The 24,690-nt window shown below is 41.6% G+C and overlaps 1 protein-coding gene and 1 non-coding gene across 3 annotated transcripts in view; both read right to left on the bottom strand.

The window, feature by feature from the left end:
• The window catches only part of ZFR (zinc finger RNA binding protein), a 54,732-nt gene that overhangs the window by 20,210 nt on the left and 9,832 nt on the right, over positions 1 to 24,690 (bottom strand). For both annotated transcript variants that reach the window (XR_006101938.1, XM_042449410.1), the window contains exons 3-10: positions 17,838 to 18,120; positions 13,731 to 13,875; positions 11,810 to 12,028; positions 9,815 to 10,062; positions 8,000 to 8,191; positions 6,061 to 6,343; positions 4,858 to 5,054; positions 937 to 1,056 (exon numbers count right to left, since the gene is read on the bottom strand). Coding sequence is in view for 1 of the 2 variants with exons in the window: in XM_042449410.1 (XP_042305344.1) it covers positions 937 to 1,056; positions 4,858 to 5,054; positions 6,061 to 6,343; positions 8,000 to 8,191; positions 9,815 to 10,062; positions 11,810 to 12,028; positions 13,731 to 13,875; positions 17,838 to 18,120 (1,687 nt within the window). In the remaining variant the exon portion in view is untranslated. The remainder of the gene's footprint in view (positions 1 to 936; positions 1,057 to 4,857; positions 5,055 to 6,060; positions 6,344 to 7,999; positions 8,192 to 9,814; positions 10,063 to 11,809; positions 12,029 to 13,730; positions 13,876 to 17,837; positions 18,121 to 24,690) is intronic.
• Positions 21,402 to 21,539, bottom strand: LOC121924551. Its single transcript, XR_006102656.1, has one exon. It is a non-coding gene; the product is annotated as a small nucleolar RNA SNORA66 (small nucleolar RNA).

Genomic DNA, 24,690 nt, shown 5'->3' with positions numbered 1-24,690 from the left:
ACTCAAACCACTACAATGTGATGGCTCTCATGGCAAAGCTAATTATTTGCATGAAGAACTGCAGTGTATGCAAGACATATGAGAAAAAAACAGAAACAGTACAATTCCTTCTTGTATTTTTATATTCTTGCAATACCTGTTAATAGTTCTATATGCTGAGCAGGCAGCTATGGCATTCATTGTTTGGCGGTACATGGTGGTAAGATAAGATAATCAATGTAGGCATGTTGTTTATTTATTTTAATATTTATTAATATAACCTGCATTTTAATGTGAACAAGAAGAAGAAAAATTAAAAGTAAAACAGGGAGAATGAAGTCCTTAAACCTTAGGATATATACTGTATTTGTGGGGGGAAATACAAATTATTCCGAGAATTAGTAATAGTCTTTAAAAAATGTGCCTTATTATATGAAACAGCTAGTTCTGAACATGATTTGATTCTGACAGAAGATGCGGAATGAGCTTGGTCCAATTGGAACAGAGGATAATTTCTACATTATTCTCTCCTTAAAAAACTAGAACTCCTTTTATATGTGGGGCTGGGGTAGAGTGCAGTCACTTCTGAACTTCTCCATCTTCTAGTGGTACTGATGCTCTTTATACCAACTTATTTCTCTATTACAGGAAAAAACATAGCAACCCAGAGATATCTAGGTGGCACTGATGGCAATGGGGTAGTACTGTGGCAGCTATTATGTAAGGTGGCAACCCTAAGGAAGCAAGCCCCACCGAAGATAACAGGACTTACCTGTTATCTAAGTCATCATCAGATATTAGGCAAATTCATATCTTGGTAACGTAGAATGTATTAAACACATGATTTTACATTTTCAAGTCTTGCTAAGTAAAGATACATACATACAACACCTTAACCATAGTTCAGGTTCAGAAACAAACCGCAGAAATTACTCAACTACCAGGAAATTAACTCACTTTATACTGTAATCTATGCCGCCTTCCTTTGAGATGCATCTCCTTGGCATTAGGATCATTGAAGCTGCATTCACAAAGTTTACAGTGGAAACGAATCACTTTCCCTTCATCATTTCGTACCTTTGAAAAAGGATTACAGAGTATAAAATTACCACTGAACACAACTGAATATGCTGGTGGGTCAGATTAGCCAACAATTTGTGATAAAAGCACAAAATATGACACAGAAATTGCAGTTTGTTTTATTTAAAGATTTGGTTATTTGGCACAGATGTGTTAGGTCCAAAACACACTGCAGAAATAATCCAGTTTGAGATCTCTTTAACTGCCCATTGATTTGGCTCAATGGTAGGGAATTCTGGGAACTGTAGTTTTGTTAGATTTTAAGCCTTCTCGGTCTCTGGTGCCACAATAAACTACAGTTCCCAGGATTCCCTAGCACTGAACCAGGGCAGTTGAAGTGATCTCAAACTGGATTATTTCTGCAGTGTGTTTTGGACCTTACACTGTCATTTAGAAGGTGTTTTTGGTACTGAGCAGTGTATAAAATGGCAGCTGTTCAATTATCACAGAAGGCCTGGGCATTGCCCTTGGTCCATGGATGTGACAAATGTTTCAGGCATTGCAGAAAATGGTAAGAAAACTCATCTATTCTATGTTCCTAATATATAGATGCACTGTTGAAGATATTCTCAGGACCAAACATCATATCAGATGGGAGTTTATTGCAATGAAAGATTTCAGATTATTTTGTATAATTGAATGAGCACTAACACTAACATAAACAAAGCAAGAAAGAAGCTGTTCAAAGAATGACAGCATGCTGTTAGTCCCACCTACAAGGGTAGTTTCATAAGGAACATGTTAAGAGGGCCAACAATGTCATGTGTGGGGACAGGTAATTCTACCAGGCCATTAGTTGCAGCAATAATTCAATGGGATTGGACTAAAACCCATAATGGCATTTATAAGCCTCTTTGGACAACTTTCCCTCAAGCAGTGAAGTCCTGCCCAGAGCTGATATCCTCCAACTACAGGAAGGGTTGTAAGAAGCAATGCAACTGAAACAATGTACTGAAATGCATTTTTGTGAAGGAGAGTTCTTTCAGCAATGACATTCAATAAGTTTAAATGTAACAGTTGACTCAAACTTGGATAAGAACACTAAGACAAAGAAGTCATAGTTGTGTTCCTTCACTTTAACTTTTATGCTCCAGAAACAGGAATCAAAGAATGTATCTATAGATAACAATCTTCTTTATACTGTTGGAAAGCTCTTACAGTATGAAACCTAAGTAATATTTATTTATTTAAACAAATACAAAACAGTATCAAGATGCAGGTATTACCAAGGAGACAGGAAGCTACATTTTTATGTAGATTGGTGTAACTTTGTTGTTAATCAGAATGTTCAATAAGCGATTGCTAGTTCTAGCCCCACCTAATTAATAATGCACCAGCATCTATATTTGATTAGTATTTAGTAAGGAAGCTATGTGTCACACGGAATACTTTTAACATAAAGTGCATAACTGTTATCTATTTTCAGATGACAATAAGAAATCTATATTAATCAGTGATAGCAAAATTCAAATGGGTTTAAATATACTGTACCACTGAGGCAGAAAAAATTATTCTCACCTTTGCTACTGTTTGCTATTGAAGTTGGACCAGTCACTTTTTTATGGATTACTTATTCAGTTTATATCCTGTTCGTCTACTGGCACAAGACCTCAGATGTTTTATAATTCAGATTAAAACAAAGTAAAGCTAAAAACCTAATAATAAAAACTTAGGTGAGTTACAAACCTCCGCTTTGCGGCGGTCTCCCGGCGCTGCTGTTTGCTCCGTGAGGGAGTTGCAGCAGCCAAACCGCGTGACTCCCTCGCGGAGCAAAAAAGGAGCTCCAAAATGGAGCTCCTTCTCGCTGCGCGGCTATGACGTGCGGAAGCACAGTGTCCGCTATGTAAAAATGGCGGCGGCTGTCTGGAACGGCCGACGTCATTTTTTACGTGCAGAGCGCATATTAGAGTTAGGGAGGTGCGGAAGCACCGCACCTCCCTAACCCTAGTACGTGCTCCGCACGTACTTTAATAGCAGTGTGTAACCCGCCTTAGTTAAAAAGTGCTTTTATATAGCTCACCCCCTTAAAAGTCCCTTCTGCCATAATCACTTAGCAGCAAGAGCCAGTGAAAGGAGAATGTGGGTCAAGTGAGCCTCCTGAGAGAGGAAATTCCACAGATTGGGGCAGGTCTGCACCCGCCCCTTTCCCCAGTGTATCGGGGCCTCAGTGGCTAGACCTGCAGCCGCTGAGGCCCCGATCCGACGCTTTCCGGGCTGCGGGGAAGGGGCAAACGGCCGCTTCCCCGCAGCCTGGAAAGGGGTGTCCCTGGGGCTTCAAGCCCCAAGGACACCCCACAGCGGCAGGGAGGAGGAGAAAGGGGCCGCTTGGCTCCTTTCTCCTTTGCGCCGCTGGGCGCAGCCGTGTGAAGGCTGCCCCCAGCGGCGCAAACCAGGAAGGAGCTCCGAAACGGAGCTCCTTCCTGCTCCTCGCTAAGGGCGCACTAAGCACCCTGGCGCTGAGCAACGACGTCACGTCCGCGCCGCCCTGTATAGATGCGGCGCAGTCATGACGTCGTCATGGTGGCGGCCGTGTGGAACGCCCGCCGCCATTTTGTGTGCACAAAGCGCACTCTAAGGTTAAGGGGTGCGGAAGCACCGCCCCTTCTTAACCCTAGTACGCGCTCCGCCCGTACTATATGGCCCGTCTGTAACAGGCCTGGGAGACCCAAAAAGGTTCTCTCTTGTGTCCTCACCAAATGTGCCTGTGACAGTGGAAGGACTAACAGTCCTTAGAAAATGGTAGATGGTAATACTGTAGTGAGTTTTATAAGGTCTACCTCTGAAGAGTTTGGAACAATTTGTTAAAACAAAGCAATTACACATTTCTATTAGAACAAGGTACACAAGGACATGCAACACTGGTCTTGAAAAGATATACAGTAAATATCTTCTTGATTATTTGTTTCTATGTTCCCTTTAAAATACTAAATTAATCTAGTAAAATCCTGAATTATCTAGGTATATTTAAGAATGCCCATGTAATCTACGCATGTTTTAAAAACCTCTAAGCACCTCTTTTATGAGTTCATTTGTCACTTAAAGTACAGCAAGTAGCTATGAAGCTACAGAATTTTCGTTATTGTTGGCCCAGTTGCAGAAATAAAATAATAAATAAATAAACTTTATTCTTATACCCCACCTTGGGTAGGGCTTCACATGGGTGAAGCTTCAGTATCTAGAATCATTGTTAGGACATGATAACTGGCTGGATGACAACAAACTGAAACTCACTCCTGGTACTATATATAAGTGATTTGTTTACACAAGTATGTCCAGTCTGTATTTGAATGTATTTCCCCTTAAATTATTGATCTTGCAGTCTGGCAGCACTTACTGATCCAGGTTTGCTATTAGAGATTTATGTAGTCTTTATGGCTAGAAGACCAACTCCTGCTGTTTTGTTAGAGAAAGCCTTACTAAACTGGGGATCACCCGGCTCTAGTAACCTTCCACTGTGACTATTACAATTTGCTGAATGTGGAGTTTCTTTTTAAAACAGCCTGGAAGCTATAGTTAGATCATTGTTTACTATGACTGGTAATTTTAATTGCATTACACTTCCAATTTATTTCTAGAACCAATTTATAGTGAGGGATTTAACTTTTAAAACACTTAATAGGATGGAACTGTGATTTTCATTATTTCAGGAGTGGTATCAACATTGGATTGCCTATCACTCCACTAAAATTTTGTAAAGCATAGCACTGAACAGACATGTCTTTTGAAGAATATTTCATATTCTCCCTGAATAAGAACAAAAAATTCTGGATTCAGTGAATATAGTTTTGAGACTAATACCTCTTCCACATAATCATGACCAACTGGCTGGACATCACTCTGCAAAGCAGCAAGAGCTGTAGGGGTTACAGGTTCAGTTGTGGTATCTGGTTTAACTTCCTGCGTTTGCACTGTAGCAATAGAAGGAGTCGTCTTGATATTTTCTACTGCCTTTAATTCATCCACTTTGCTTCCTGTTGTCTGCAATTTATTGCCACCTAACATAAAACATTTTAAGAGCATGAAATAATTTTAATAACATTTGCAAGTTAAAGATATCTACACAGATTTTTTTTGCAACAACTAGTTAGGCAGGAGACAGCTTGACAATTAAAAATGTTGAGTATTACTAAGCACTGTCATAACACTATGTACAGTCCACTCTCGCTTTACGTGGGGATCTGTTCTGAACCCCCCTGCGTAAAGCAAAAAGCACATATGTTTAAGCCCCATTGGACAGAATGAGGTTTGGGCTTGCTGCATGGCTGTGCGCATGTGCCATGGGTGCACGCGCAATTGTTTTCATTGCCGGCTGACTTCAGCATAAGCTGAAAGCCACCTATAACGAGTCCGTGTATGGTGTGGGCTCACTGTATTTTGTCCTCTGATAACTGAAAACAAGGCTTAAAGATACTACACACTGGCTAAAATGAAGTAAAATTAAATTAAACAAACTGTGTAATGAACACTATAGCTATGAAAAATACTGAAACTATGCAACACTGCAATGTTCTGTTAGATGGCAACACCAAAATCAGTATTATCATTAACTTTAGTTAGATCTTGGAACAGAACAAGAGTTTACAAAATATTTTCTTACTTCATCTGTGAGCTATCTTTTGTGTTTAACAGCAGTCTGAAAATATTTTGGGGGCAGGGGAGAGAAACTGTTAAATCTAACATCAGTCATACCTCAAGATGACCCACTGAAATTAATGGGACTTCAAAAAAAAAAATACTAACAGTTCCCTATTATCTCAAATGGTCTAATATAGAAAAACTAACATTAGATTCAAACCCAGAGTTAGAACTTCATATTAAATTATTTACTTTTAATTATTTCAAATTAAAACAATTCTGGCAAGCAGAAAACATTGCAAAATTTCTTCTGGCAGTCAAAAGCATAGCAGAGTCAATAAATAAAGTACAATAATAAGATTATGTATGACTAGTTTAAGGTATACATCATTGGCTCAATTACACATTAAAGATAGTAATACTTGCCAACAAAATTAATTTTCGGTGTAGATATCTTTTTTACAGCAATGTTAGCTGGAACTATTGTAGCTTTGTTGTTGGATGTTGTACTAAGCAGTACATTGGCAGAGGGAGTAAGAATTTTCACTGCCAAAGATGAAACAGAAGAATTCACAGTGCTGCTGCTAGTTGCAATATTTGATGAGACAGCTGTAGGCTTGGTAGCTGTTGCTGCAGATGTAGCCTGGGTGACAACATTTGGTTCAGTTGAAGGAATGGGTTTGCCAAGTTTCGTATGCAGCTTAACTACCTGGAACCACAATAAAAACAGTTATCAAAACAATTACAGTGAGTGGATCTTTGGCATCCACTGGGATTTGGTTCCAGCCCCCCTGCCCCGAAAACTAAATCCATGGACGCTCAAGTCCCATTATATACAATGGCATAGTAACCTACTATCCCATATATGAAATGTGAAGTTGATACTCACTGTGAACAGTAATTCTGGGGAGGCTGAAGGAGCAATCCATTATGCATGGGTTAAACCTCATGGCAATCTGACTGAGGCAGGAACCGTCAGAATTCTAAACTGTTGTAGCTGATTGCTTCCTTACTTTCCTCTCAGTTTGATTATATAGCCTTGCTGACCACCAACATATTAAATATTGACAGAATAGATAGTGTATAAATATCTATAATGCTATTTTTTAAAAATGTAATTGCCCTGGGTGAGGGTGTAATTGCCCTGTTCTCTCAAAGGCTGCTTGATTTGATCTGTATTTATCCACATCGTAATACCAGACAAATATTGAGGGAATCTTTCAGTTTGCTGCCCTGCAAACATGTTCAATTGAAGCTGCCATTCAAAATGCTGTGGTTGTAGCCATTGATCTGGGGTGTCAGACACATTTTGGCCTTGGAACAATAGCCCAGTCATAAAAGAGAAAAACACCACTTTTTATCCAACCAGACATCTGCTTTGTTGCTTTACACCCTGAAGTCCTTGGACTCAAAGACACAAACAAAGCTTCTGTTCACCTCATACCTCTGCCTGCCATCTTTTCTTCTCTAAAGGCAAGTGTCTATTCTCCTTGTCTCCATTCTCTTCATTTTCTTTTCTTTTCTTATTTGATAATTACAAAACCATGAGTACCTTAACTAAATAATCTAAATTAGTTTTGATTATAGTGAAATAAAGAAGGGGAAAGAAAGGAAAAACTCAAAGGGTTGTTAAGGCAGGAATTTAAAAACTGAGTGGAGAGTATGTAACGAGGCAACAGCTGCAACAGTTTAGAGATTTGATGTGCAGTGAATTGCCCCTTCAGTCTGAGAATGGCAAAATCAAGGTTTACTTTTTGGAATTTTTAAAAAGTATCTCCAAGCCGTGGATGGTTGAATATATGGACAGGGAGAGCTGATGGTACACAAAATTGCTAAGAATATTTATATAGAATCCTATTTTAAGAGTCAGTTTAAAGAACCATCAGAATAATTGACAGTGAACATTAATAGCAGAGTGCTAATGGTTTCCTGAGTAAATATTACAATCTCGTGTGCCATAAAGAGGGATTTATGGGGACATCCATAATATTTAAAGCTAACCTAAATGTGATAACCTTTTCAAAACACACTCTTTGCTGAATCAGAGACAATCACTAAAGGGCAAAGCAAAAGGAGCAGCCAGAGGGCCCTCCGGCCCCGATAGCTCCGGGATCCACAGCGACCAGATGCCCTGCTTTAGAAGGAGGATGCCACTGTGGTCTCAAATGGGCCACCAGCAGGAGCAGCTTTGAACCACCTTAGCCAATCTCAGAGTGGCTTCCAGCCACTTTGAGGGCATGCTTCTTCTAAACGCTACACCCATGAAGCAGCTAGAAGCCAACTTATTTGGCCCATCTGTTACTGGTCTTAGAATTTTGTAAACCCAACTAACAGGAACTAGTAAAAATAATAACGAAAGACCTACTTTTTGATGCTTGGCTCCACGAATATGAGCAGCATAGGCATCAGCTCCTGTACAAGAAACATCACAGAGCTCACAGCGCAGTTGGTTCTGAGTCCCTCGAGTAGATGAACTGTTGCTGGTAGTGTTCTGTGCTACTTTCAAAGCTGCTTCTTTCTTTTTATGCTTCTGCCCTTCCAAATGTTCTTTGTAAGTCTGTTTAAATTGCCACATATACATACATAAGCACATTTCTTCAAATACATGCATATTAGTCATACTGTTGAAAAATCAAGTATTTAAATACGATATATTAACTACCAGTTGCTTGATTTTGCTAGAGTAAAAAAATTGCTATAAGTGTGACACAGACATCATATTTATCATAATGATCAGCAGAGCTGCAGTTTGGTCAGAATTAGACTTGATAGTCTGGAAAATCCAGTAACAAAACATAATACTATATTATAAATGTATATGTTCACAGTTAAATAAAGTGAAAGAAATCCCACTTAAATTTTACTCTGTCATCTGAAGACATTGCTACCTATTTCCAAATATTTTTTTACGACATCCAACCATCTTCAAACTAGATAAACAGAATATTTTCACCAATATAATCTCGGGCAGGAATACACACACAGCACTACACACAGAGAAAACTATGTCTAGTACCGCCTCTACTGCCAAGATCCTGGTCCATGCCCTAGTGATCTCACGAATGGATTACTGTAACGTCCTCCTGGCTGGGCTTCCTCTTTCTCACCTCCGTCCTTTAATCTCTGTCCAGCATTCAGCTGCACGCATCATCACTTCCACCCACCGCTCTGACCACATCTCTCCTGTGTTGGCATCCCTTCACTGGCTCCCCCTCCCTTTCCGCATTCAGTATAAGCTCCTGCTGTCGACATTTAAAGCCCTCCATGGACTGGCCCCTCCTTACTTATCAGACCTTCTTTCTCCTCACCTTCCCACTCGGGCCCTCCGTTCTGGTAGTCAAGGGTTCCTGTCTCAGCCCAGGATTTCCTCTGCCCCATCCCGGATTCGCCCCTTTTCACTTGCTGCCCCTCACTCCTGGAACCTTCTTCCCCCACAAGCAAGAGCCATCACTTCTTTAACTAGCTTCAAAACGGAGTTGAAAACCATCCTGTTCAGAGAAGCCTTCCCAGGCATTGCATAATTGTCGTTTACTATCTGATGTTCTTTTGTTGCCTGTTTATCGAACCATTGCTATGTATTGAATATGTATTATCCTACTTGAGAGTATGTATTTTCCCTGGATGAAGATTAACCTTCCATTTTGAAGCCAAGCCCTCCCTCCAGTCCATCTGCCTTGGTCCAGGCCTCGGAGGTAGAGAGGGACTGCTGGACCTCTTATCCTTTCCCGCCACCACTCCCTTCTCCTTCTGTGTCATGTCTTTTTAGATTGTAAGCCCGAGGGCAGGGAACCGTCTAACTAAAAAGATTGCATGTACAGCGCTGTGTAAATTTACAGCGCTTCATAAATAAAGGCTAATAATAATAATGTACTCAAAACCACATTGGTTGCAAATTGGTTGCACTGCAAAAGGCTTCTGAAACTAAGAAGTTGCCAGAAGAATCTGGTATCTGTCATGATGTCTCATTCTAAAGAATCTAACACTTTTGGATTAGTACAAAAGGGCAAACCACAGCAATTCACATCCGGACTAATATCTTGAACGTACTAAGCTTGTACTAAATTACATTAACTGAAATAACGCTGAAGCTACAAATGCCAGGACCCTTTCTTGGATAAATGCAGCTTACAAATTGTACTATTTATTAAATCAAATTACTAAATGGAAAAAATAATGGTACCTGTGGTCCAGCACAGCTAATCTTACAAACATCACAATAATGGATCTGGGGTGGCTTAGGGGGCTGTTTTGGTTTCAACTGTTTGTTTTGGAATGGTGCCTTTTTTGTAAAGGTGGTCCCTGTCCAGGCGGCTGTTGCAGCAGCGGCAGCAGCCGCTGCCGCCGCCTGTTTCTGCTGCTGCTGCTGTTGTTGATAATAAGATGATGCAGCTGAATATACTGCAGCCTCATAGCCAGAGTAAGAAGTACCTTTAATAGATAAAAAGAGAGAAAAGAATTGTGTAATGTCTGTTTGAAAATTTAAATACTGTAATAAAGTGCTTAGTGCTTATGATGGATGTACCATATATATTAGTGTATAAGATCCAAAACCCACTGCAGAAATAATCCACTTTAACTGCCCTGGCTCAGTGCTAGGGACTCTGGGAACTGTAGTTTATTGTGGCATGAGAGCTCTGACAGAGAAGGCTAGATGTCTCACAAAGCTTCAGTTCCCAAAATTTCCTAGCGTTGATCCAGGGCAGTTAAAGTGGTTTCAAACTAGATTATTTCTGCAGTGTGTTTTAGACCTAAGTCAACCTCATGTATAAGTTGAGGGCAAGTTTGGGGGTCAAAATTATTAATTTTTATAATACCTACTGATAAGTCAGGTGAAACTTAGGGTCCATTGTCATTTTCCCACCCAGACATTAGAATATGCCTTTGGTCATCCTACTCATTGAAAGTGATGGTTTCTTTGAGAAAAGTTAAGATTCAGTAGAGCAGTCCCGTTTTTAGATGAACCACTCTATTGATCATTCCAAATTACTACCTAGTACTGTAGATTTGACACGCTGTCTGCTCTTTCAACCATATATTATAATTTTAAAAAAATAAAAAGAGCACTTCTTCAGCCAGGACTTCGCTGGGTCTTAGGGTATAACAACATGGACTTCAAGGAGGATTGGGGTGGGGTGAGAAGAGAGGGAAATATAGGAGGGAAGTTACCTCTATGAGAGCACTCTGTCTCAAGTCCCATGATCTATGTAGTACAGTGATTCTCAAATTTTGGCCTTCCAGGTGTTTTGGACTTCAGCTCCCAGAATTCAAACCACTGGCCAAGATGGCTGAGGCTTCTGGGTGCTGGAGTCCAAAACACCTGGCGGACCAGAGTTTGGGAATCACTGATCTAGTGGATAAGTAAACCGAGGTTTATTGGGTTAATTTTTTGACTAAAATTTCTCAACTTATACATGAGCATATACAACAGTCTATAATTTACTCTTCAAACAAGCAATTCAGCATTAATATAATGTTTGATCTTAATCCTTTATTAATTCTTGTATGGCAATCTAAAACAACACCAACCACCAGAGATCTATAGCACAGTTTTATTATCAACACAATACGAATCTATAGGTACTGTCTTGTACACAAGTAACCAGAAACAACAGAATTATTCACAAGACAAAATGAAGGGAAGGAAAAAACGAGGTCACTTGGTAACTAGAATAAAGAACTTATCTCTTAATAGCAGTAGCTCACCACTACACTGTGATGGTTTCCTTGCTGTGAAATTGGGAGGCTAATTAATATTTATTAAGTTTAAAAAAGTAAAGATAGTCCCTTGACATGAATGTCTAATCACAACCAACTGTAGGGGGCAGTGCTCATCTCTGTTTCTAAGCTGAAGAGCCAGCATTGTCCAAGAACTGTTCCTGTGGTCATGTGGCCAGCAGGACTGCACCGAATGCTGTTACTTTCCCACTGAGAAGTGGCACCTATTTATCAACTTGCATTTGCATTCTTTCGAACTGCTAGGTTGGCAGAAGCTGGGACTAGTGATGGGAGTTCACTCCATCATGCAGCACTGCCAAACTTCTGATCATCAGGACTGGTGTCTTAACCACTAAGTCACCATATCCCTTAAGTTTAGCTATACATTTTTCATTTTGTTTCCTGCTTTATTTTTTTGTCACTACTAGCCCCCCAAAGTTTCTTTTTGTGCATTACTCACCAGAGTAAGTGACTGCTGTTGTACTGTATGTAGCACTTTGGGTATAAGATGGAACTACAGTAGCTGCGGCTGCAACTGGTTGCACAGTGGAAGAAACAGGATATATGGAGAATGTAGTTGTAGCTGGACTTGGAGTGGCTGGTTTTATGGCTGTCACCTGACGGGTTTGCTGGGCTTGAGTATACTGAGTTGCTCCTTGGCTATAGCCAGCTTTTGGAGCTAAAAGAACAAAGTTAGAAAGTAAAATACATGACATATGGCACTTCCACTACTTCTCAGCATTAACTTAATGGAGTCAAAAAAGTTTATAAAAATAATGTATGCTATAATAAGTTTTAAAAGGAACAAATTAAAGATTTATAGGATAGCCTCAGGCCTGCATGCAAGCCTACAACACCCCTGTAATACGAAGCAAGGAGTTTTGCTCCCTATCGGAATGTAGAAATAAAACAGCACCAGGAGACATGTAAAATAACATGCATTAATGTAGCATGCTCTTGTATTTTAGACTCAATTTATGACACAGTCATAGAAAAACTTAGCCTGAAGAGATATAAAATCCAGAATATCTGAACATTTTATGTTAGCAGAGGTATTAACAAAGGCTGTATTTTTATATAGTACTGGTAATTTCTAGCTACATAAAAACATGTTGACCTATTACCACCTTCACAAACCTTTCCCAGACAAAAATAATGAGCAATTGTGCAGACTTCACATTCTGTTACATCTGCATCAAGTAAATACTGTGTGTCATGTATATGAGGTGCTGTGTACCCTCTTTTGTTAACAGTGGCCCCATAAAGACAGGCTAAAATAAAGCTGCTTTGGGTCACTTTGGAGGGATGCTGTTTAAATGATGCATGCATCCTAAGAGTCCGGAAGCTGCAACAAAGCCACGATCCATTCCTAAGGACTGGAGCGCAGCCTTGGTGCAGCTTCTGGACTCTTAGGATGCATGCATCATTTAAACAGCATCCCTCCAAAGTGACCCAAAGCAGCTTTATTTTGGCCTGTCGGTATGTGGCCAGTAATAAGATAACAAAGGACAGTGGTGCTATAATCCACTGTAAACTTGTTATGCCTGCTTATAGACCAGTACACAAGTTCATCTTCCCAAAATAAGAGCTCTCCTAATCTCTATACCAGTGTTTCCTAAAAGGGTCACTAACCCTATCCAAACATTAAAATGTGAAAAGGAGAATATGCTAGCCCAGCCTCTGCCATCATTGCTCTAATGATACAAAAGTGGAATACTTTGAAGCATAAGGTCTCCATATACTCCAAAATCCAAAAAATTCTACATGGGTGGCTGTGATACCTTTGCTTTCTGTTGGTTCAATATTCACAAACTTTGTTTCATGTACAAAATTATTTAAAATATTCTATATAAAATTACCTTCAGACTATATGTATAAGATGGATATGAAACAAATGAATTTTATGTTTACTCTTGGATCTTATTTCCAAAATCTCAAAAACTCCAGAATCCAAAACACTTTTTGTGTCAGCCATTTTGGATAAGGAAGACTCAACTTTTAGACACCAACTGCTTTAAAAATATTAATACAAATTTATAGTTAACTACTCCTAAAGTTGCTTCTATATATTACAGTCCACCCTCCCCATACACAGAGGATCCGTTCAGGCCCCTCCCCCAGGGTATGGGGAAAAGAGCGTATGCTCAAGCCTCATAGAAAATAAAGGGGCGCATGCGGCGCACAGGGCATGCAGTGCAAGGACGCACCCCCATTATTTCTGCTGAGGCTTGCCTTCCACAGAAGCTCAAAACCGCAGAAGGCAAGCCTGCCTTTAAGGAGGGCCAACTGTATTACAAATCTGAACATTTTCAGCAAAATGTACACATTTGTGAACATCACAAAAGACACAAATAAAAAGGCTTTCAAAGCATACAACTCACCTGTTTGATAGTATGATTCAGCTACAGAAGGCTGTGGCTGAGCAGCTGCTGCCACTGCAGCTGCGGTTGCTGTGGGTTGCTGATAATATTGCTTGCTGTCATAAGCTACAGCTGGGGCAGTGGATCTAACATATGAATAAGAGTCCTGAGGGAAAAACACAAGAAAACTGTGTATGTTAATTTTTATATCAGAACAGATGGGTTTAAGATCCTAAGAATAACTTAAAGAAGTTGACAGAAGGAAAGTTTTCCATCCCTTTTCTACTTCCTGCAGATTTCCCAGAAATGTCTCTCCTAAACAATGCTAGATGAAGCATCACTTATATTTATGGCCAGTATTTATGTTTTACTTGGGACATTTCGCGTCCCAGCAGGCACTTCAATTTGGGGGGGAGGAGTGCATAAGGGTGCTGGAGACACATAGGGATGTCTTCTGTGAAATTTAAGTAAACTTGTCTTATTGTCCAAGCTATTTATTGCTACTGAATTGTTTTGATTATTCTAATAATTCAATCTGCAAAATATTCAGAGCATTTAAAGGAACTGAAGGGACACTTTTAAAGGACAAAAGTATGCATGCATGAGTTCATATTTCTTCTGAAATTGTTAAATGGACTGGACAGAACTCAGTAATATCCAAACTGGCATTAAAGAAATAGACAGCATTGTACCTTTGAGTAGCACTTATCCTACAAAAGAGATGATGTACAACTATTCATTTTACCACAGATGACTAAATGCAACATTCAACAGTTACAACAAACATGGCTGTTTGGTCTCTAAACAGTCACTATTTTATACTCTATAGGAAAATATAAGGGGCCTGTTGAGATTTGGAAGACAAATTTAGCATTTATTCTTTTTAAAAGGAACATTTCTAACCCTGAAAAGGCTCAAAAGATGCAAAAGCAGTGCTTAGTGAAATCTTTAGGAAGCTGATGGGGGAAAACAACCAAAGCAATTTGTGTAGGAACAGGATAAAATAGGAAAACAAATAGCTAAGGTTACATAATTTATACAGGGCACAGAACTGGGCTTTTTCTGATACAGGAGTCTGACTTTTTAACCTATACACCGGGGTGCCCAACTTGGAAGGAGGTAGTGGCCGAAATTAAGGTCGGCCAGGTTGTTCGGGCCGCCAAAAAGTTTATGTGAAATGTAGGACATTTAGGTAAAATGTAGGACATCAAGCAAAGTGGAGGTTATGACCAAATAAAAGCTGGAAGCATATAAATGTAAATCCATACTTCTTAGTTATGCTCAAAATGGACGATGTTGTGGAATCCCTCCTCCTGGACAGGAAGGCCAAGATGGGGACATGTCCGGGAAAAGGAGGGAATCTAGTCACTCTACTAAGGAGCAGTCATCCCCTCCCTCCCTCCCTCCCTCCCTCCTTTCCTTCCTTCCTTCCTCCTTCCCTCCCTCCCCCTGGCTTCTTTCTTTCTTTCTTTCTTCCCTCCCTTCCTTCTTCCTTCCTTTCCCTGCTTCTTTCTTCCCTCCCTCCCTTCCTTCTTTTTTCTTTCTTTTCTTCCTCCTACTTTTTTCTTTCCTTCTTCACTTCCTTGATTCTTTTTTTCCTCCCTTCTTTCCTTCCTTCCTTCCTTCCTAGAGGACGAGGATGGGGAGAGACAAGGATGCCTGCCCACTGCATTGTCCTCCTCCTCCTCTGCTGGGTTGTTCACCTTTGAGCGGCCTGGGGTTTTTGCCAGGTGGCCTGCCTTGCCACTTGAAGGTAAATGACTCAGCAGAGGAGGAGGAGGTCAACACGGTGGACAGGCATCCTAGTCTCTTTCCCTTATCCTCTCTTGCCTCTTTCCTCCATTGCTGGGCAGGACGCCTTGTGAGGAGGAGGAGCACGAGGGAAAGAGACAAGGCAACCCACCCACTGCATTGTCCTCCTCCTCTTCTGCCAAGTCGTTCATCTTTGAGCGGCAAGGCAAAAATCCCAGGCTGCTCAAAGGTGAATGAAATGGCAGAGGACAAGGAGGACAATGCGGTTGGTGGGTTGCCTTTTCTCTTTCCCCCTCCTCCTCTGCCAAGTCGTTCACTTTTGAGTGGCCTGGGGGCTTTGCCAGGTGGGCAGCCTTGTGAGGACGAGGATCCCGAATTGCAGGCCACTCGCCAAAAGCACGTTGGCCTCCTCCTCCCCCCTCACTCAAACCAAGGGACCAAGGCTCAATCCTAGGCCACCCACCAAAAGTGTGGTGGCCTCCGCCTCCCCCACTCCCATCCATACCCCAGTAAAGAACCTGGGCCCCTTACCTTAGTGGACCAAGCCCCTGCCCTCTTTTGCTCTCTCACCCCCTGCTCTCTCTCTGCCCTCCCAGCTCTACTCTGCTCCTTCCTCTGGGCCTGCCTGGCCAACGGGGTGAGAGGAGCTGTAAGCCTGCCCCCAGCAAAAGCACTCCATCTCCTGGGAAGGAGAGGAAGGCCCGTTACATATGGGCTAAAAAGTACGCGCAGAGCGCGTACTAGGGTTAAAACGGGGCGGTGCTTCTGCACTGCCCTAACCCTAGTGCGCGCTGTGTGCGCACAAAATGGTGGCAGCTGTTCCACACGGCCGCCACCATCGATACGTGATGACCGCGCCGCCTCCAAACGAGGCGGTGCGATTGTGACGTATTGGGGTCACGGCAGGGCACCTAGGGCGCCCTTTCCGCAACCCCGGAAGGAGCTCCGTTTCGGAGCTCCTTCCTGGTTTGGTCTGCTGGGCGCAGCCTTGAGACGGCTGCGCCCAGCGGACCAAAGGAGAAAGGGGCCAAACGGCCTCTTTCTTCTTCTCCCCGCCGCCGCGGGGTGTCCTTGGGGCTTGAAGCCCCAAGGACACCCCTTTCCAGGCTGCGGGGAAGGGGCCTTTTGCCGCTTCCCCGCAGCCCGGAAAGCGGCGGATCGGGGCTTCAGCGGCTGCCGCTCTGGCCGCTGAGGCCCCGATCCGGTGGGGAAAGGTGCGCCTACAGGCCGCCCCAAAGGGGCAGTCTGTAACGCGTCGAAAAGACTAGGGGAAGAGTCCATTGCTCCTGTCCTCCAAAGCCCTGTGAGATTGGGGAGGACTCCGGGAGCTGGGTCATCCTCCTCCTCTTATTTGGCCCTGGGCCTCCAGAAATCCTTTGGTGGGCTGCATGGGGCCCCCGGGCTGCATGTTGGGCACCCATGCCATACACAGTCATTTCAGCACTGAAGACTAAATACTTTTATGCAGGTGTTACCTTGAAAACCCAAGTCAGTGTTTAGTTACTCAAAAATATGGAAAAGGTACTCTGTGAACACTTACTATATCCACCCCAATTCAAAAAGGATATGAGGCTTGGCACTAACTGAAAGTACATCAGGCAAACTATATATTCAATCCATAATATATTCTTCTCAAGATGCACTTTCATGTAACCTATAGTTTCATTTTCATAAAATCTTTATTTCCATGCTTTTAACCCTCCTTGTTTTAAGGGTATGTTTGAATATGTGATAGCTCTAGAAGACATCTTAAGTAGTTGTAGGTACTTGAGTACTTGAGATGCCTCAGACGACCATATATATACATGCTTATTCTATACTTATCCTATTATTCATCACTCATTTACAAGAAAAAAGTCTGAACCACACAACAGCAAAAGCAGGCAATGAGTCACAATGTTCTTATTAGCATATATAGAGATCTTTTACCACCTTTGACACTAACTGAAAGAAAGAAAATGGCACCATGAGAAGACGTTGGCAGCATTTCATACACTTAAGGCCTTGAGCCAGAGGCTGCTCCCACCCTGATCGCTGCAGAACTGCGGTGACCAGACGCGGTGGTCCCAAGGCTGGCTGCTGCTGCGGTCCCAAATGGGCCACAGCAAGGAGTGGATCCTTTTGTGCCCGGGTTTGGGCTGCCTTAGGCGGCCCCCGTGCAATTTGGTGTGTGCATCATCTAAACACCATGCCCCCATCGTGGTCCAATGGAGGATCTTTTGGCCCATCTGTTTCAGGCCTTAAATCTATGAAAGCTCATGCTGCCAACTTCTTTCTTTCAGTTAAGTCTCAAAGGTGCAACAAGCTCTCTCTACATGGTGAGTCTACATACTAATATGGCTATATCTTTGAAGTTTCCCTATTAAATACACTTACCTGATAATTTTGTGTAGTGACTGGAGGGGGTGGTGGAGGAGCTTCTTGCTGTCTCTGTGTGTACCCATAATCTGTTGCTGTATGTGCCGTAGGGTAACCTCCATATGCTGCAGCTGTTGCAGCAGCTGCAACAGCTACCGGAGCAGGCCTGGCTACCGCAACTGTTGCTGCCGCTGGGGCATAGGCAGCAGTAACTGTGTGTGCAGCTACAGGAGCCTGATGCACAGTATAACTTGCGACTGTAGTTGGGTGGGAATAAGCTACCCCTGATGCTGGCTGCTGGCTGTAATAGCAAGAGGACAAAAAACATTGCTATGAAGTAATGAATACAACCAATACAAAGTAGATAAAGCTCTGTAAAGATGTGCAAGTGCATGGGAAGAAGATTAAACTAGAAGTACAACCCAACTGCTCTACAACAGTGCCACTGAAGGTGGTGGTTTCTAGGCCAATGCTGGTCCCTGGCTGCTAGTCTCTAGTAAATTCTCAGGAAAGAAGGAAGCAACTGAACCCAGTAGACATACTGAAAAAAATAATTGCCAGACTTCCATATCAGACAGCCTGAGATCTACTGATCTACAATATTAAGCCAGTCTTAAGACAACATTTAAATGAAAGAATGCTATCCACCAGCATAGTAGATTCGTGTTCCACCTGCAACTCTCTGTTCCCTCTCCCCAGTATGCCACAGAAGATGATACTCTATAGATAGTATTTTGAGAGCTGCAGAGGCGAGATGGCGATTGAAAAATTGAGGCCCGTTATAAACGGGCACCCTAGGACAGACTCCGTGCTAGGGTTAGAAAGGGGCGTCTCTTCCAGACGCCCCTAACCCTAGCACGGACTGAGTCCGTAACAAATGGCGGCGGCTGTTCCACACGGCCTCCGCCATTTTGACATAACGGACGGCACGCGGCGGAAGTGACGCCACGAGTGCGCCACTAGCGCCTCGCAGCGTCTCTTCCGGGCTGCAAGAAGGAGCGTGATTTTTGCGCTCCTTCTTTGCTGCGTCCGGGAACCGCGCCGTTTGGCTGCTGCGGTTCCCGGACGCAGTAACCGGCAGCGGCAGCAGACCGCTGCAATCTGGCGGTCTGTAACGTGCCTAAGTTATGTGAGCTGATGCTGGATATAACCTTTGGAATTTTAGTAAATCTTTCCAATGAGATGTGCTTTTTTGGTCTTGAAAAAGTCCAGGGGTTATACAGATCACAAGACACAGATCTCCCAATTAGTGTCAAAACCACAGAACAGTCATTCCACTCATATGCAGAACAACTAATGCACCATTCCATGCATGTTTACTCAGATGTGTGCTTCACTTTTATCTTTATTATGTTCTGAATTATTGATGTTTTATAGGATAGTCTTTATCCAAATGCTCAAAGGCAAGCCATGATGTAGCCATTTTGTCTGCATTCTATTACACCATCATTCAGATCCTTTTCTATTGCATTAAAAGGGACAGTTTTGCAATGCTGCGCTTTCTTTGACTTCAGAATTTCTTTAAGTTCAGACTTTTTTTCTCCAGCCTTTAACAAGTTTTTATTGACACCAAATTCTATCTCAGCTAGACAATTATGGGATTCCTCTGCACATTCATTAACATTCAGTTTGAACAATGCCTAGTAAGAACCTCTCATTTTCTTTTAAGAATGCATTTTGCACAGGGTAAGAAGTTATAATTTTATTTTATATCTATTTCATATAATAACTGCAGGACTGATTGTAGGCTTCTTGTAGGATTTATTGAAATATTAAATATGTACGAGTAAAGTGCTTAGTACCATTAGTAAGACCTGCCTTTCCGGTGATGGTTAACATCTGGTTGCAAGTAGTGGAAATAATGCATGTAGACAAAATGGCTACCGATACATCATGACTTGCTCTAAGCATTTGAATAAAGGTGCTTCAGATGGCAAAAGAAGAAAAACATTCAGCAACTGAAGGTACTGCACAACAATTAGCACACTTTTTCAACTTCCTCTGTAGCTGACCATGATGGTTCAGGTGTGACTATCACTCTTCAAGGCTACTGTTGTTAACTCCTGTGGAATCTAGCATTGACCTGTGAGTAAGTCAACCCAGGATTGCAAGTTAAATTTTTAGACTAAAATTTCTTCTAGTCAAATATATATAGACCTTTTCCTCTAAGAAAGGAACTGCCTATTTTCAGAAATGGATTTAACAACCAGTTACCTTTGATCATGTACAAAAAGCTTCACATATGTTATTTACTTTTTAAAAAAAGTCAACAAACAATGCATCCTTTGCATGAGATCAACGGAGCATACTCCAACATGAGTGAATATGCAACAGGCTGCAGCCTGAAAGACAGTACAGTAATTTTGGAAAGGGTCATTAAACCACTCCCACTACTTCACAAACTTTAACTTCTGTGTGCCAGCTTTCAAGAGATGGCAAAATCAAGTTCAAAATGCAAAAATCTGCAGAAGAAATCTGAAAGCAATATTTTACCATTTTACTTATCACTCACTTTGGCTACTTTAGTATTCAGGTTTGAGGGCTCATTTTAACTCTTTAATAACAATGCTATTTACCATGGCTATGCTATGCAGTGTGTGGGCAAAGATCAATAGGGCTCTGCAGAGATCAATTATAAATTTTTAGAGGCCCAAAATGTTATGTTAATCACAGCTGCAAATTTACTAATTTGTTGAATAGTATTCACACCAACTTTCAGGTATGTGGGCTTCATAGCCTTGGAAAATAACAGACTTGTACACTTCTATTATTTATCATTATTGTTTTAAAAAAATAGGTGGTTCAATTACAGCAATAAGGAATAAGAGGAAAAATTTCCTTCTATTTTTCTGATCTTTCATATCATGCAATTGTAGCATTAGGTGCCCGTACAGACAGGCCAAAATAAAGCTGCTTCGAGTCACTTTGGAGGTATGCTGTTTAAATGACACGTATTTTAAGATGCCAGAAACTATGCAAAAGCTGCGCTCCAGATTTTAGGACTGGAGCATGGATTTGGTGCAGCTTCTGGCCTTTAGGACGCATGTATAATTTTAACAGCATACCTCCAAAGTGACCCGAAGCAGCTTTATTTTGGCCTGTCTGTACGGGCCCTTTGATATCACTTTAATAACCATGGCTCTATTCTACAGAATCCTGTGATCTGAGAGAATTGTCTATCAGAGAGTTCTAATTCTTTGCCAAAGTGCAAATCCCATAGGATAAAGCCATGGCAAAAGTATAATTGTGACTTGTGAAAGAAAGATTCCAAAGCAAATACATATCAATATAAACAAATCTAGCACTTGACTCTAGTTCAACTTTCAAGAACTGTCTAAATATTAACCCAAACATTCTTATGAGAATGCCAGTTATTTTTAGACCGACAAAAAATGATGGTAAGAAGGGAAAAGGTTATAAAAAATTACAGTGCACTGCTACCCTCAAACATTCACATCATGAAATTTGATTAAAAGAACCTATATCTCTCATAATACTGTTCAAAAAATATTATGAGAACATTATGCAGCAAATCAACTGAGTCCTATCTTTCAGGGGGGAAAAATATTTCAAAAAATGTGTTTTTGTTCTGTCACAGAGTAAACAGCCTTAGTATTGCTATTTCTAAGGCCAGTATGGTTCTGCTACCACATTTACTGTTGCAAACCTGGTTCCCTTTGCGTCTGCTACATCAAGCAGAGCCAGTGATCGAGTTTGCAAGGACCTGAAATTCTGTGTGCAGGACTGAGAGCAAAGGATATCTTTATCTTGTACAATCAGACAATTGGCAAGAACTAGTTTTTTGATGATCTTCCAGAAAATGGATGTGCAAAAGGAGACACTCAGATAAATATCCAGTAACAAACCACTAAAGAGAAGTTCCATTTGTTTTTTAATTGTTTCCTGCTCTTTAACATGAACAATTCTTCAGGATGACTAATTTATATCTGTACCTTCACACACTGGTCTTTGCTGAATCCCATTTTCTCCTATTCTTGTGTATATACAAGCATTCATTCCTGAATCAACATTTTAAAGTTTCTTTTCTATTCTGGGGAAAGAATAAGGATAGAAACCTACATCACAAAAAAGAGCAGTTTTGCATGTTTTGTTTCCAATTTTCTCTTAATAATAATGTACAATTTTCTGTGATTTTGTATGAGCAATATACCACAAAGTTTGTTTGTTTTTTACCATTATATAGGCACACCTATTAAGAAAGTCTGGCAACAAACCACCTTTTTACAAAACCATTAATACCCACTGTGAAGGGAAGTCCTAAGAAAGCCTGGTTGGAGCCAGCCGATCAGGAAACGGGAGCTACAAAACCAATGCTTGGCACAGAAAGGAAATAAGGAGAGATAGGGAAAAGATGACAGAGAAATAGAAAAAATGGAGACAGGACAGTCATACAGGGAGGGGGAGGGGAGGAAATGAATGGGGTTTTGGAGGCTGCAAACGATCAGATAGTTCTGGGGTTAATGTGTTATCTAAATGTGTCTTAATAAACTTCTACCTGTTGATTCTTTTCTCACAACTGTGCCTCACGGTTGCTATTAACTTTAATAGAGTCTGTACTTGCAAACAACACATCGACTGGTTCACTTAGGGATAATAATAATAATAATAATAATAATAATAATAATAATAATAATAATTTGTATACCGCCCTATGGCAAACCAATCTGGGCGGTTAACAACAGTAAAATATAAAATATGACAATTAAAAACACTTTATCCCTCCCCCCCTTAAACCAGTATTAAACAGTATAACATATTAAAACACAATATCAAGCATAAAAACAGCAATTAAAACTAAAAACCCTGATATCCCTCTGTTGATCCTCACCATCACTAAGATGGGGCCACAGGAGGAATGAGGGAATCAGGGAACCTGGGCCGGGATGGTTAATCTGGAAAGGCCTGCCGGAAGAGATCCGTCTTGACAGCTTTTTTAAAGCTGTCTAATGATGGCAACTGACGGATCTCATCCGGCAGGTCGTTCCAGAGTTTGGGGGCGACAGCAGAGAACGCCCTCTGGGAGGTCGCTGCAAGCCTAGATTTTAGAGGCTGCAGTAAGTTCTTCCCAGAGGACCGGAGAGCGCGGGGAGGATTATACGGGAGGAGGCGGTCCCTGAGATAGCTTGGACCCAAGCCATTTAGGGCTTTAAAGGATCACCTTGAGGCCCAAGTATCGAATCCAGGAGGGATCTTGAGAGGAAAATGGCAAGGTGAGTGACAGGAGCCCAAGGGTAGGGAATGCAGGTCCAGCCTTTCACATCCAGCCAGCCCCATTTTTCCCCTCTGTCTACCTGGTTGTACCGCCCACCCACCCCAACTGTGGACTTGCCATCCGCGGATGTCGAGCCCCACTGGCCCTAATGGCAGTGCATGCACATGGCTGCAGTAGCAGACAGAACCATTAAAAACCACAGGACTTGAGATCCTGCATTTTTGGTATCTGCCTAGAGAGGGGGTCTGGAATGGAACCCCAGCAGGTACTAAGCAACAACTGTATTTTAGCAGCATTAGCATTAGAAAAATGGTGAAGGACGGCTGATAAAAGACAGACTGTCAGGCTGCGGCAGTGTATTTGCAAAGAGCAATGCAATAAACAAAGCTTGAGCTCTAAAACATTAGGACTCTGATCTAGCTCATCCTACTGAATTTATTTATTTACTGTATTTATGTCATGCCATTCTCCTGGGACAGCTGTCTTTGTCTACCTACAAAAGGAAAGGTAAACAGCAGCTGCCTCCAGAATAATTTCCTGAGCATGCGGGAACAGCAAAACAGAGAAAAAGGAGAGAGCAGATAAGTTTGCCGCAGCAGATTACAGGGACGTAACTAGGATTTTAGGAAGGGGGGGGGGTCCAGACTAAGTGCCACTATTATAATGGGGCTTGAGTGCGGCGGCGCAGCAGCACACAACATTCTTTTTTCTAGGGGAGGGGGGGGCGCGGCCCCCAAACCCCCCCCCCCCAGCTACGTCCCTGCAGGTTATCAAAGCAGATATGTAGTTTGCCCACCAAAACCAAATCATAAAAGGGCAGAGGCTGGTGAAAGAAAACATCAATGCTGTATGCATTTTGAAAGCTGTAAAGTGGACCTAAGACAGCTCAAAATCTTTTTGTTTAGGTTATGTAAGGCTTACATGATCTGCTTGCTTCCTTTCAATGTGCATATTGTTAATTTTGTATAAGATTTTGCTCAAACATTTTGAACTGCTTTTTTGTGTGATGTAGGATCCCATTCTTACTCTTTCCATGTCATTTCTGTGACTGGTACCAAATTTTCTGTTACTCAAGCAACGGTCAGCAAAACATCTACTGTACTTTGTTAACTGAGATATACCTGTAATGAGAAGTTACAACATTACTGAGCTTACCACTAACCTATAGTGTTGCACTAAAAATTTCCTTTAGTTCTTAGATCAGTGGTTCTCAACCTTTGGGCTCCAGATGTTTTGGACTTCAATTCCCAGAAGTCCTAGTTAGTATGCTCATTGTTCAGGAATTCTGGGAGTTGAAGTATCAAAAATCTAGAGGACCAAAGGTTGAGAACCACTGTCTTAGATGTTCTTCACTCACAGAAATCCAAGGTAGAACAGAAAATGACATGGTATATCATCTGTCAACAAATATAGAAAACAAGCAGTGGCTCACAGATTGGAAATGCTCATTATACATTCCAGTACCCAAGAAAGGGGACATCAGGGATTTTGCAGTAACCACAGGACCACTGCATTGATTTCCCATGCAAGCAAAGCAACAAAATTAACAACAAAGACTTTTACCATATATCGAGTGAGAAATGCCAATGTCCATCCTGGGTTGAGGAAAGGGAGACACACTAGGGATCTTACTACACA

This window comes from Sceloporus undulatus, chromosome 2, assembly GCF_019175285.1.
Source record: "Sceloporus undulatus isolate JIND9_A2432 ecotype Alabama chromosome 2, SceUnd_v1.1, whole genome shotgun sequence".
NCBI lineage: Eukaryota > Metazoa > Chordata > Lepidosauria > Squamata > Phrynosomatidae > Sceloporus > Sceloporus undulatus.
Note: the sequence above shows the minus strand (reverse complement) of the source record. Positions and strands in the feature narration are given on the sequence as shown.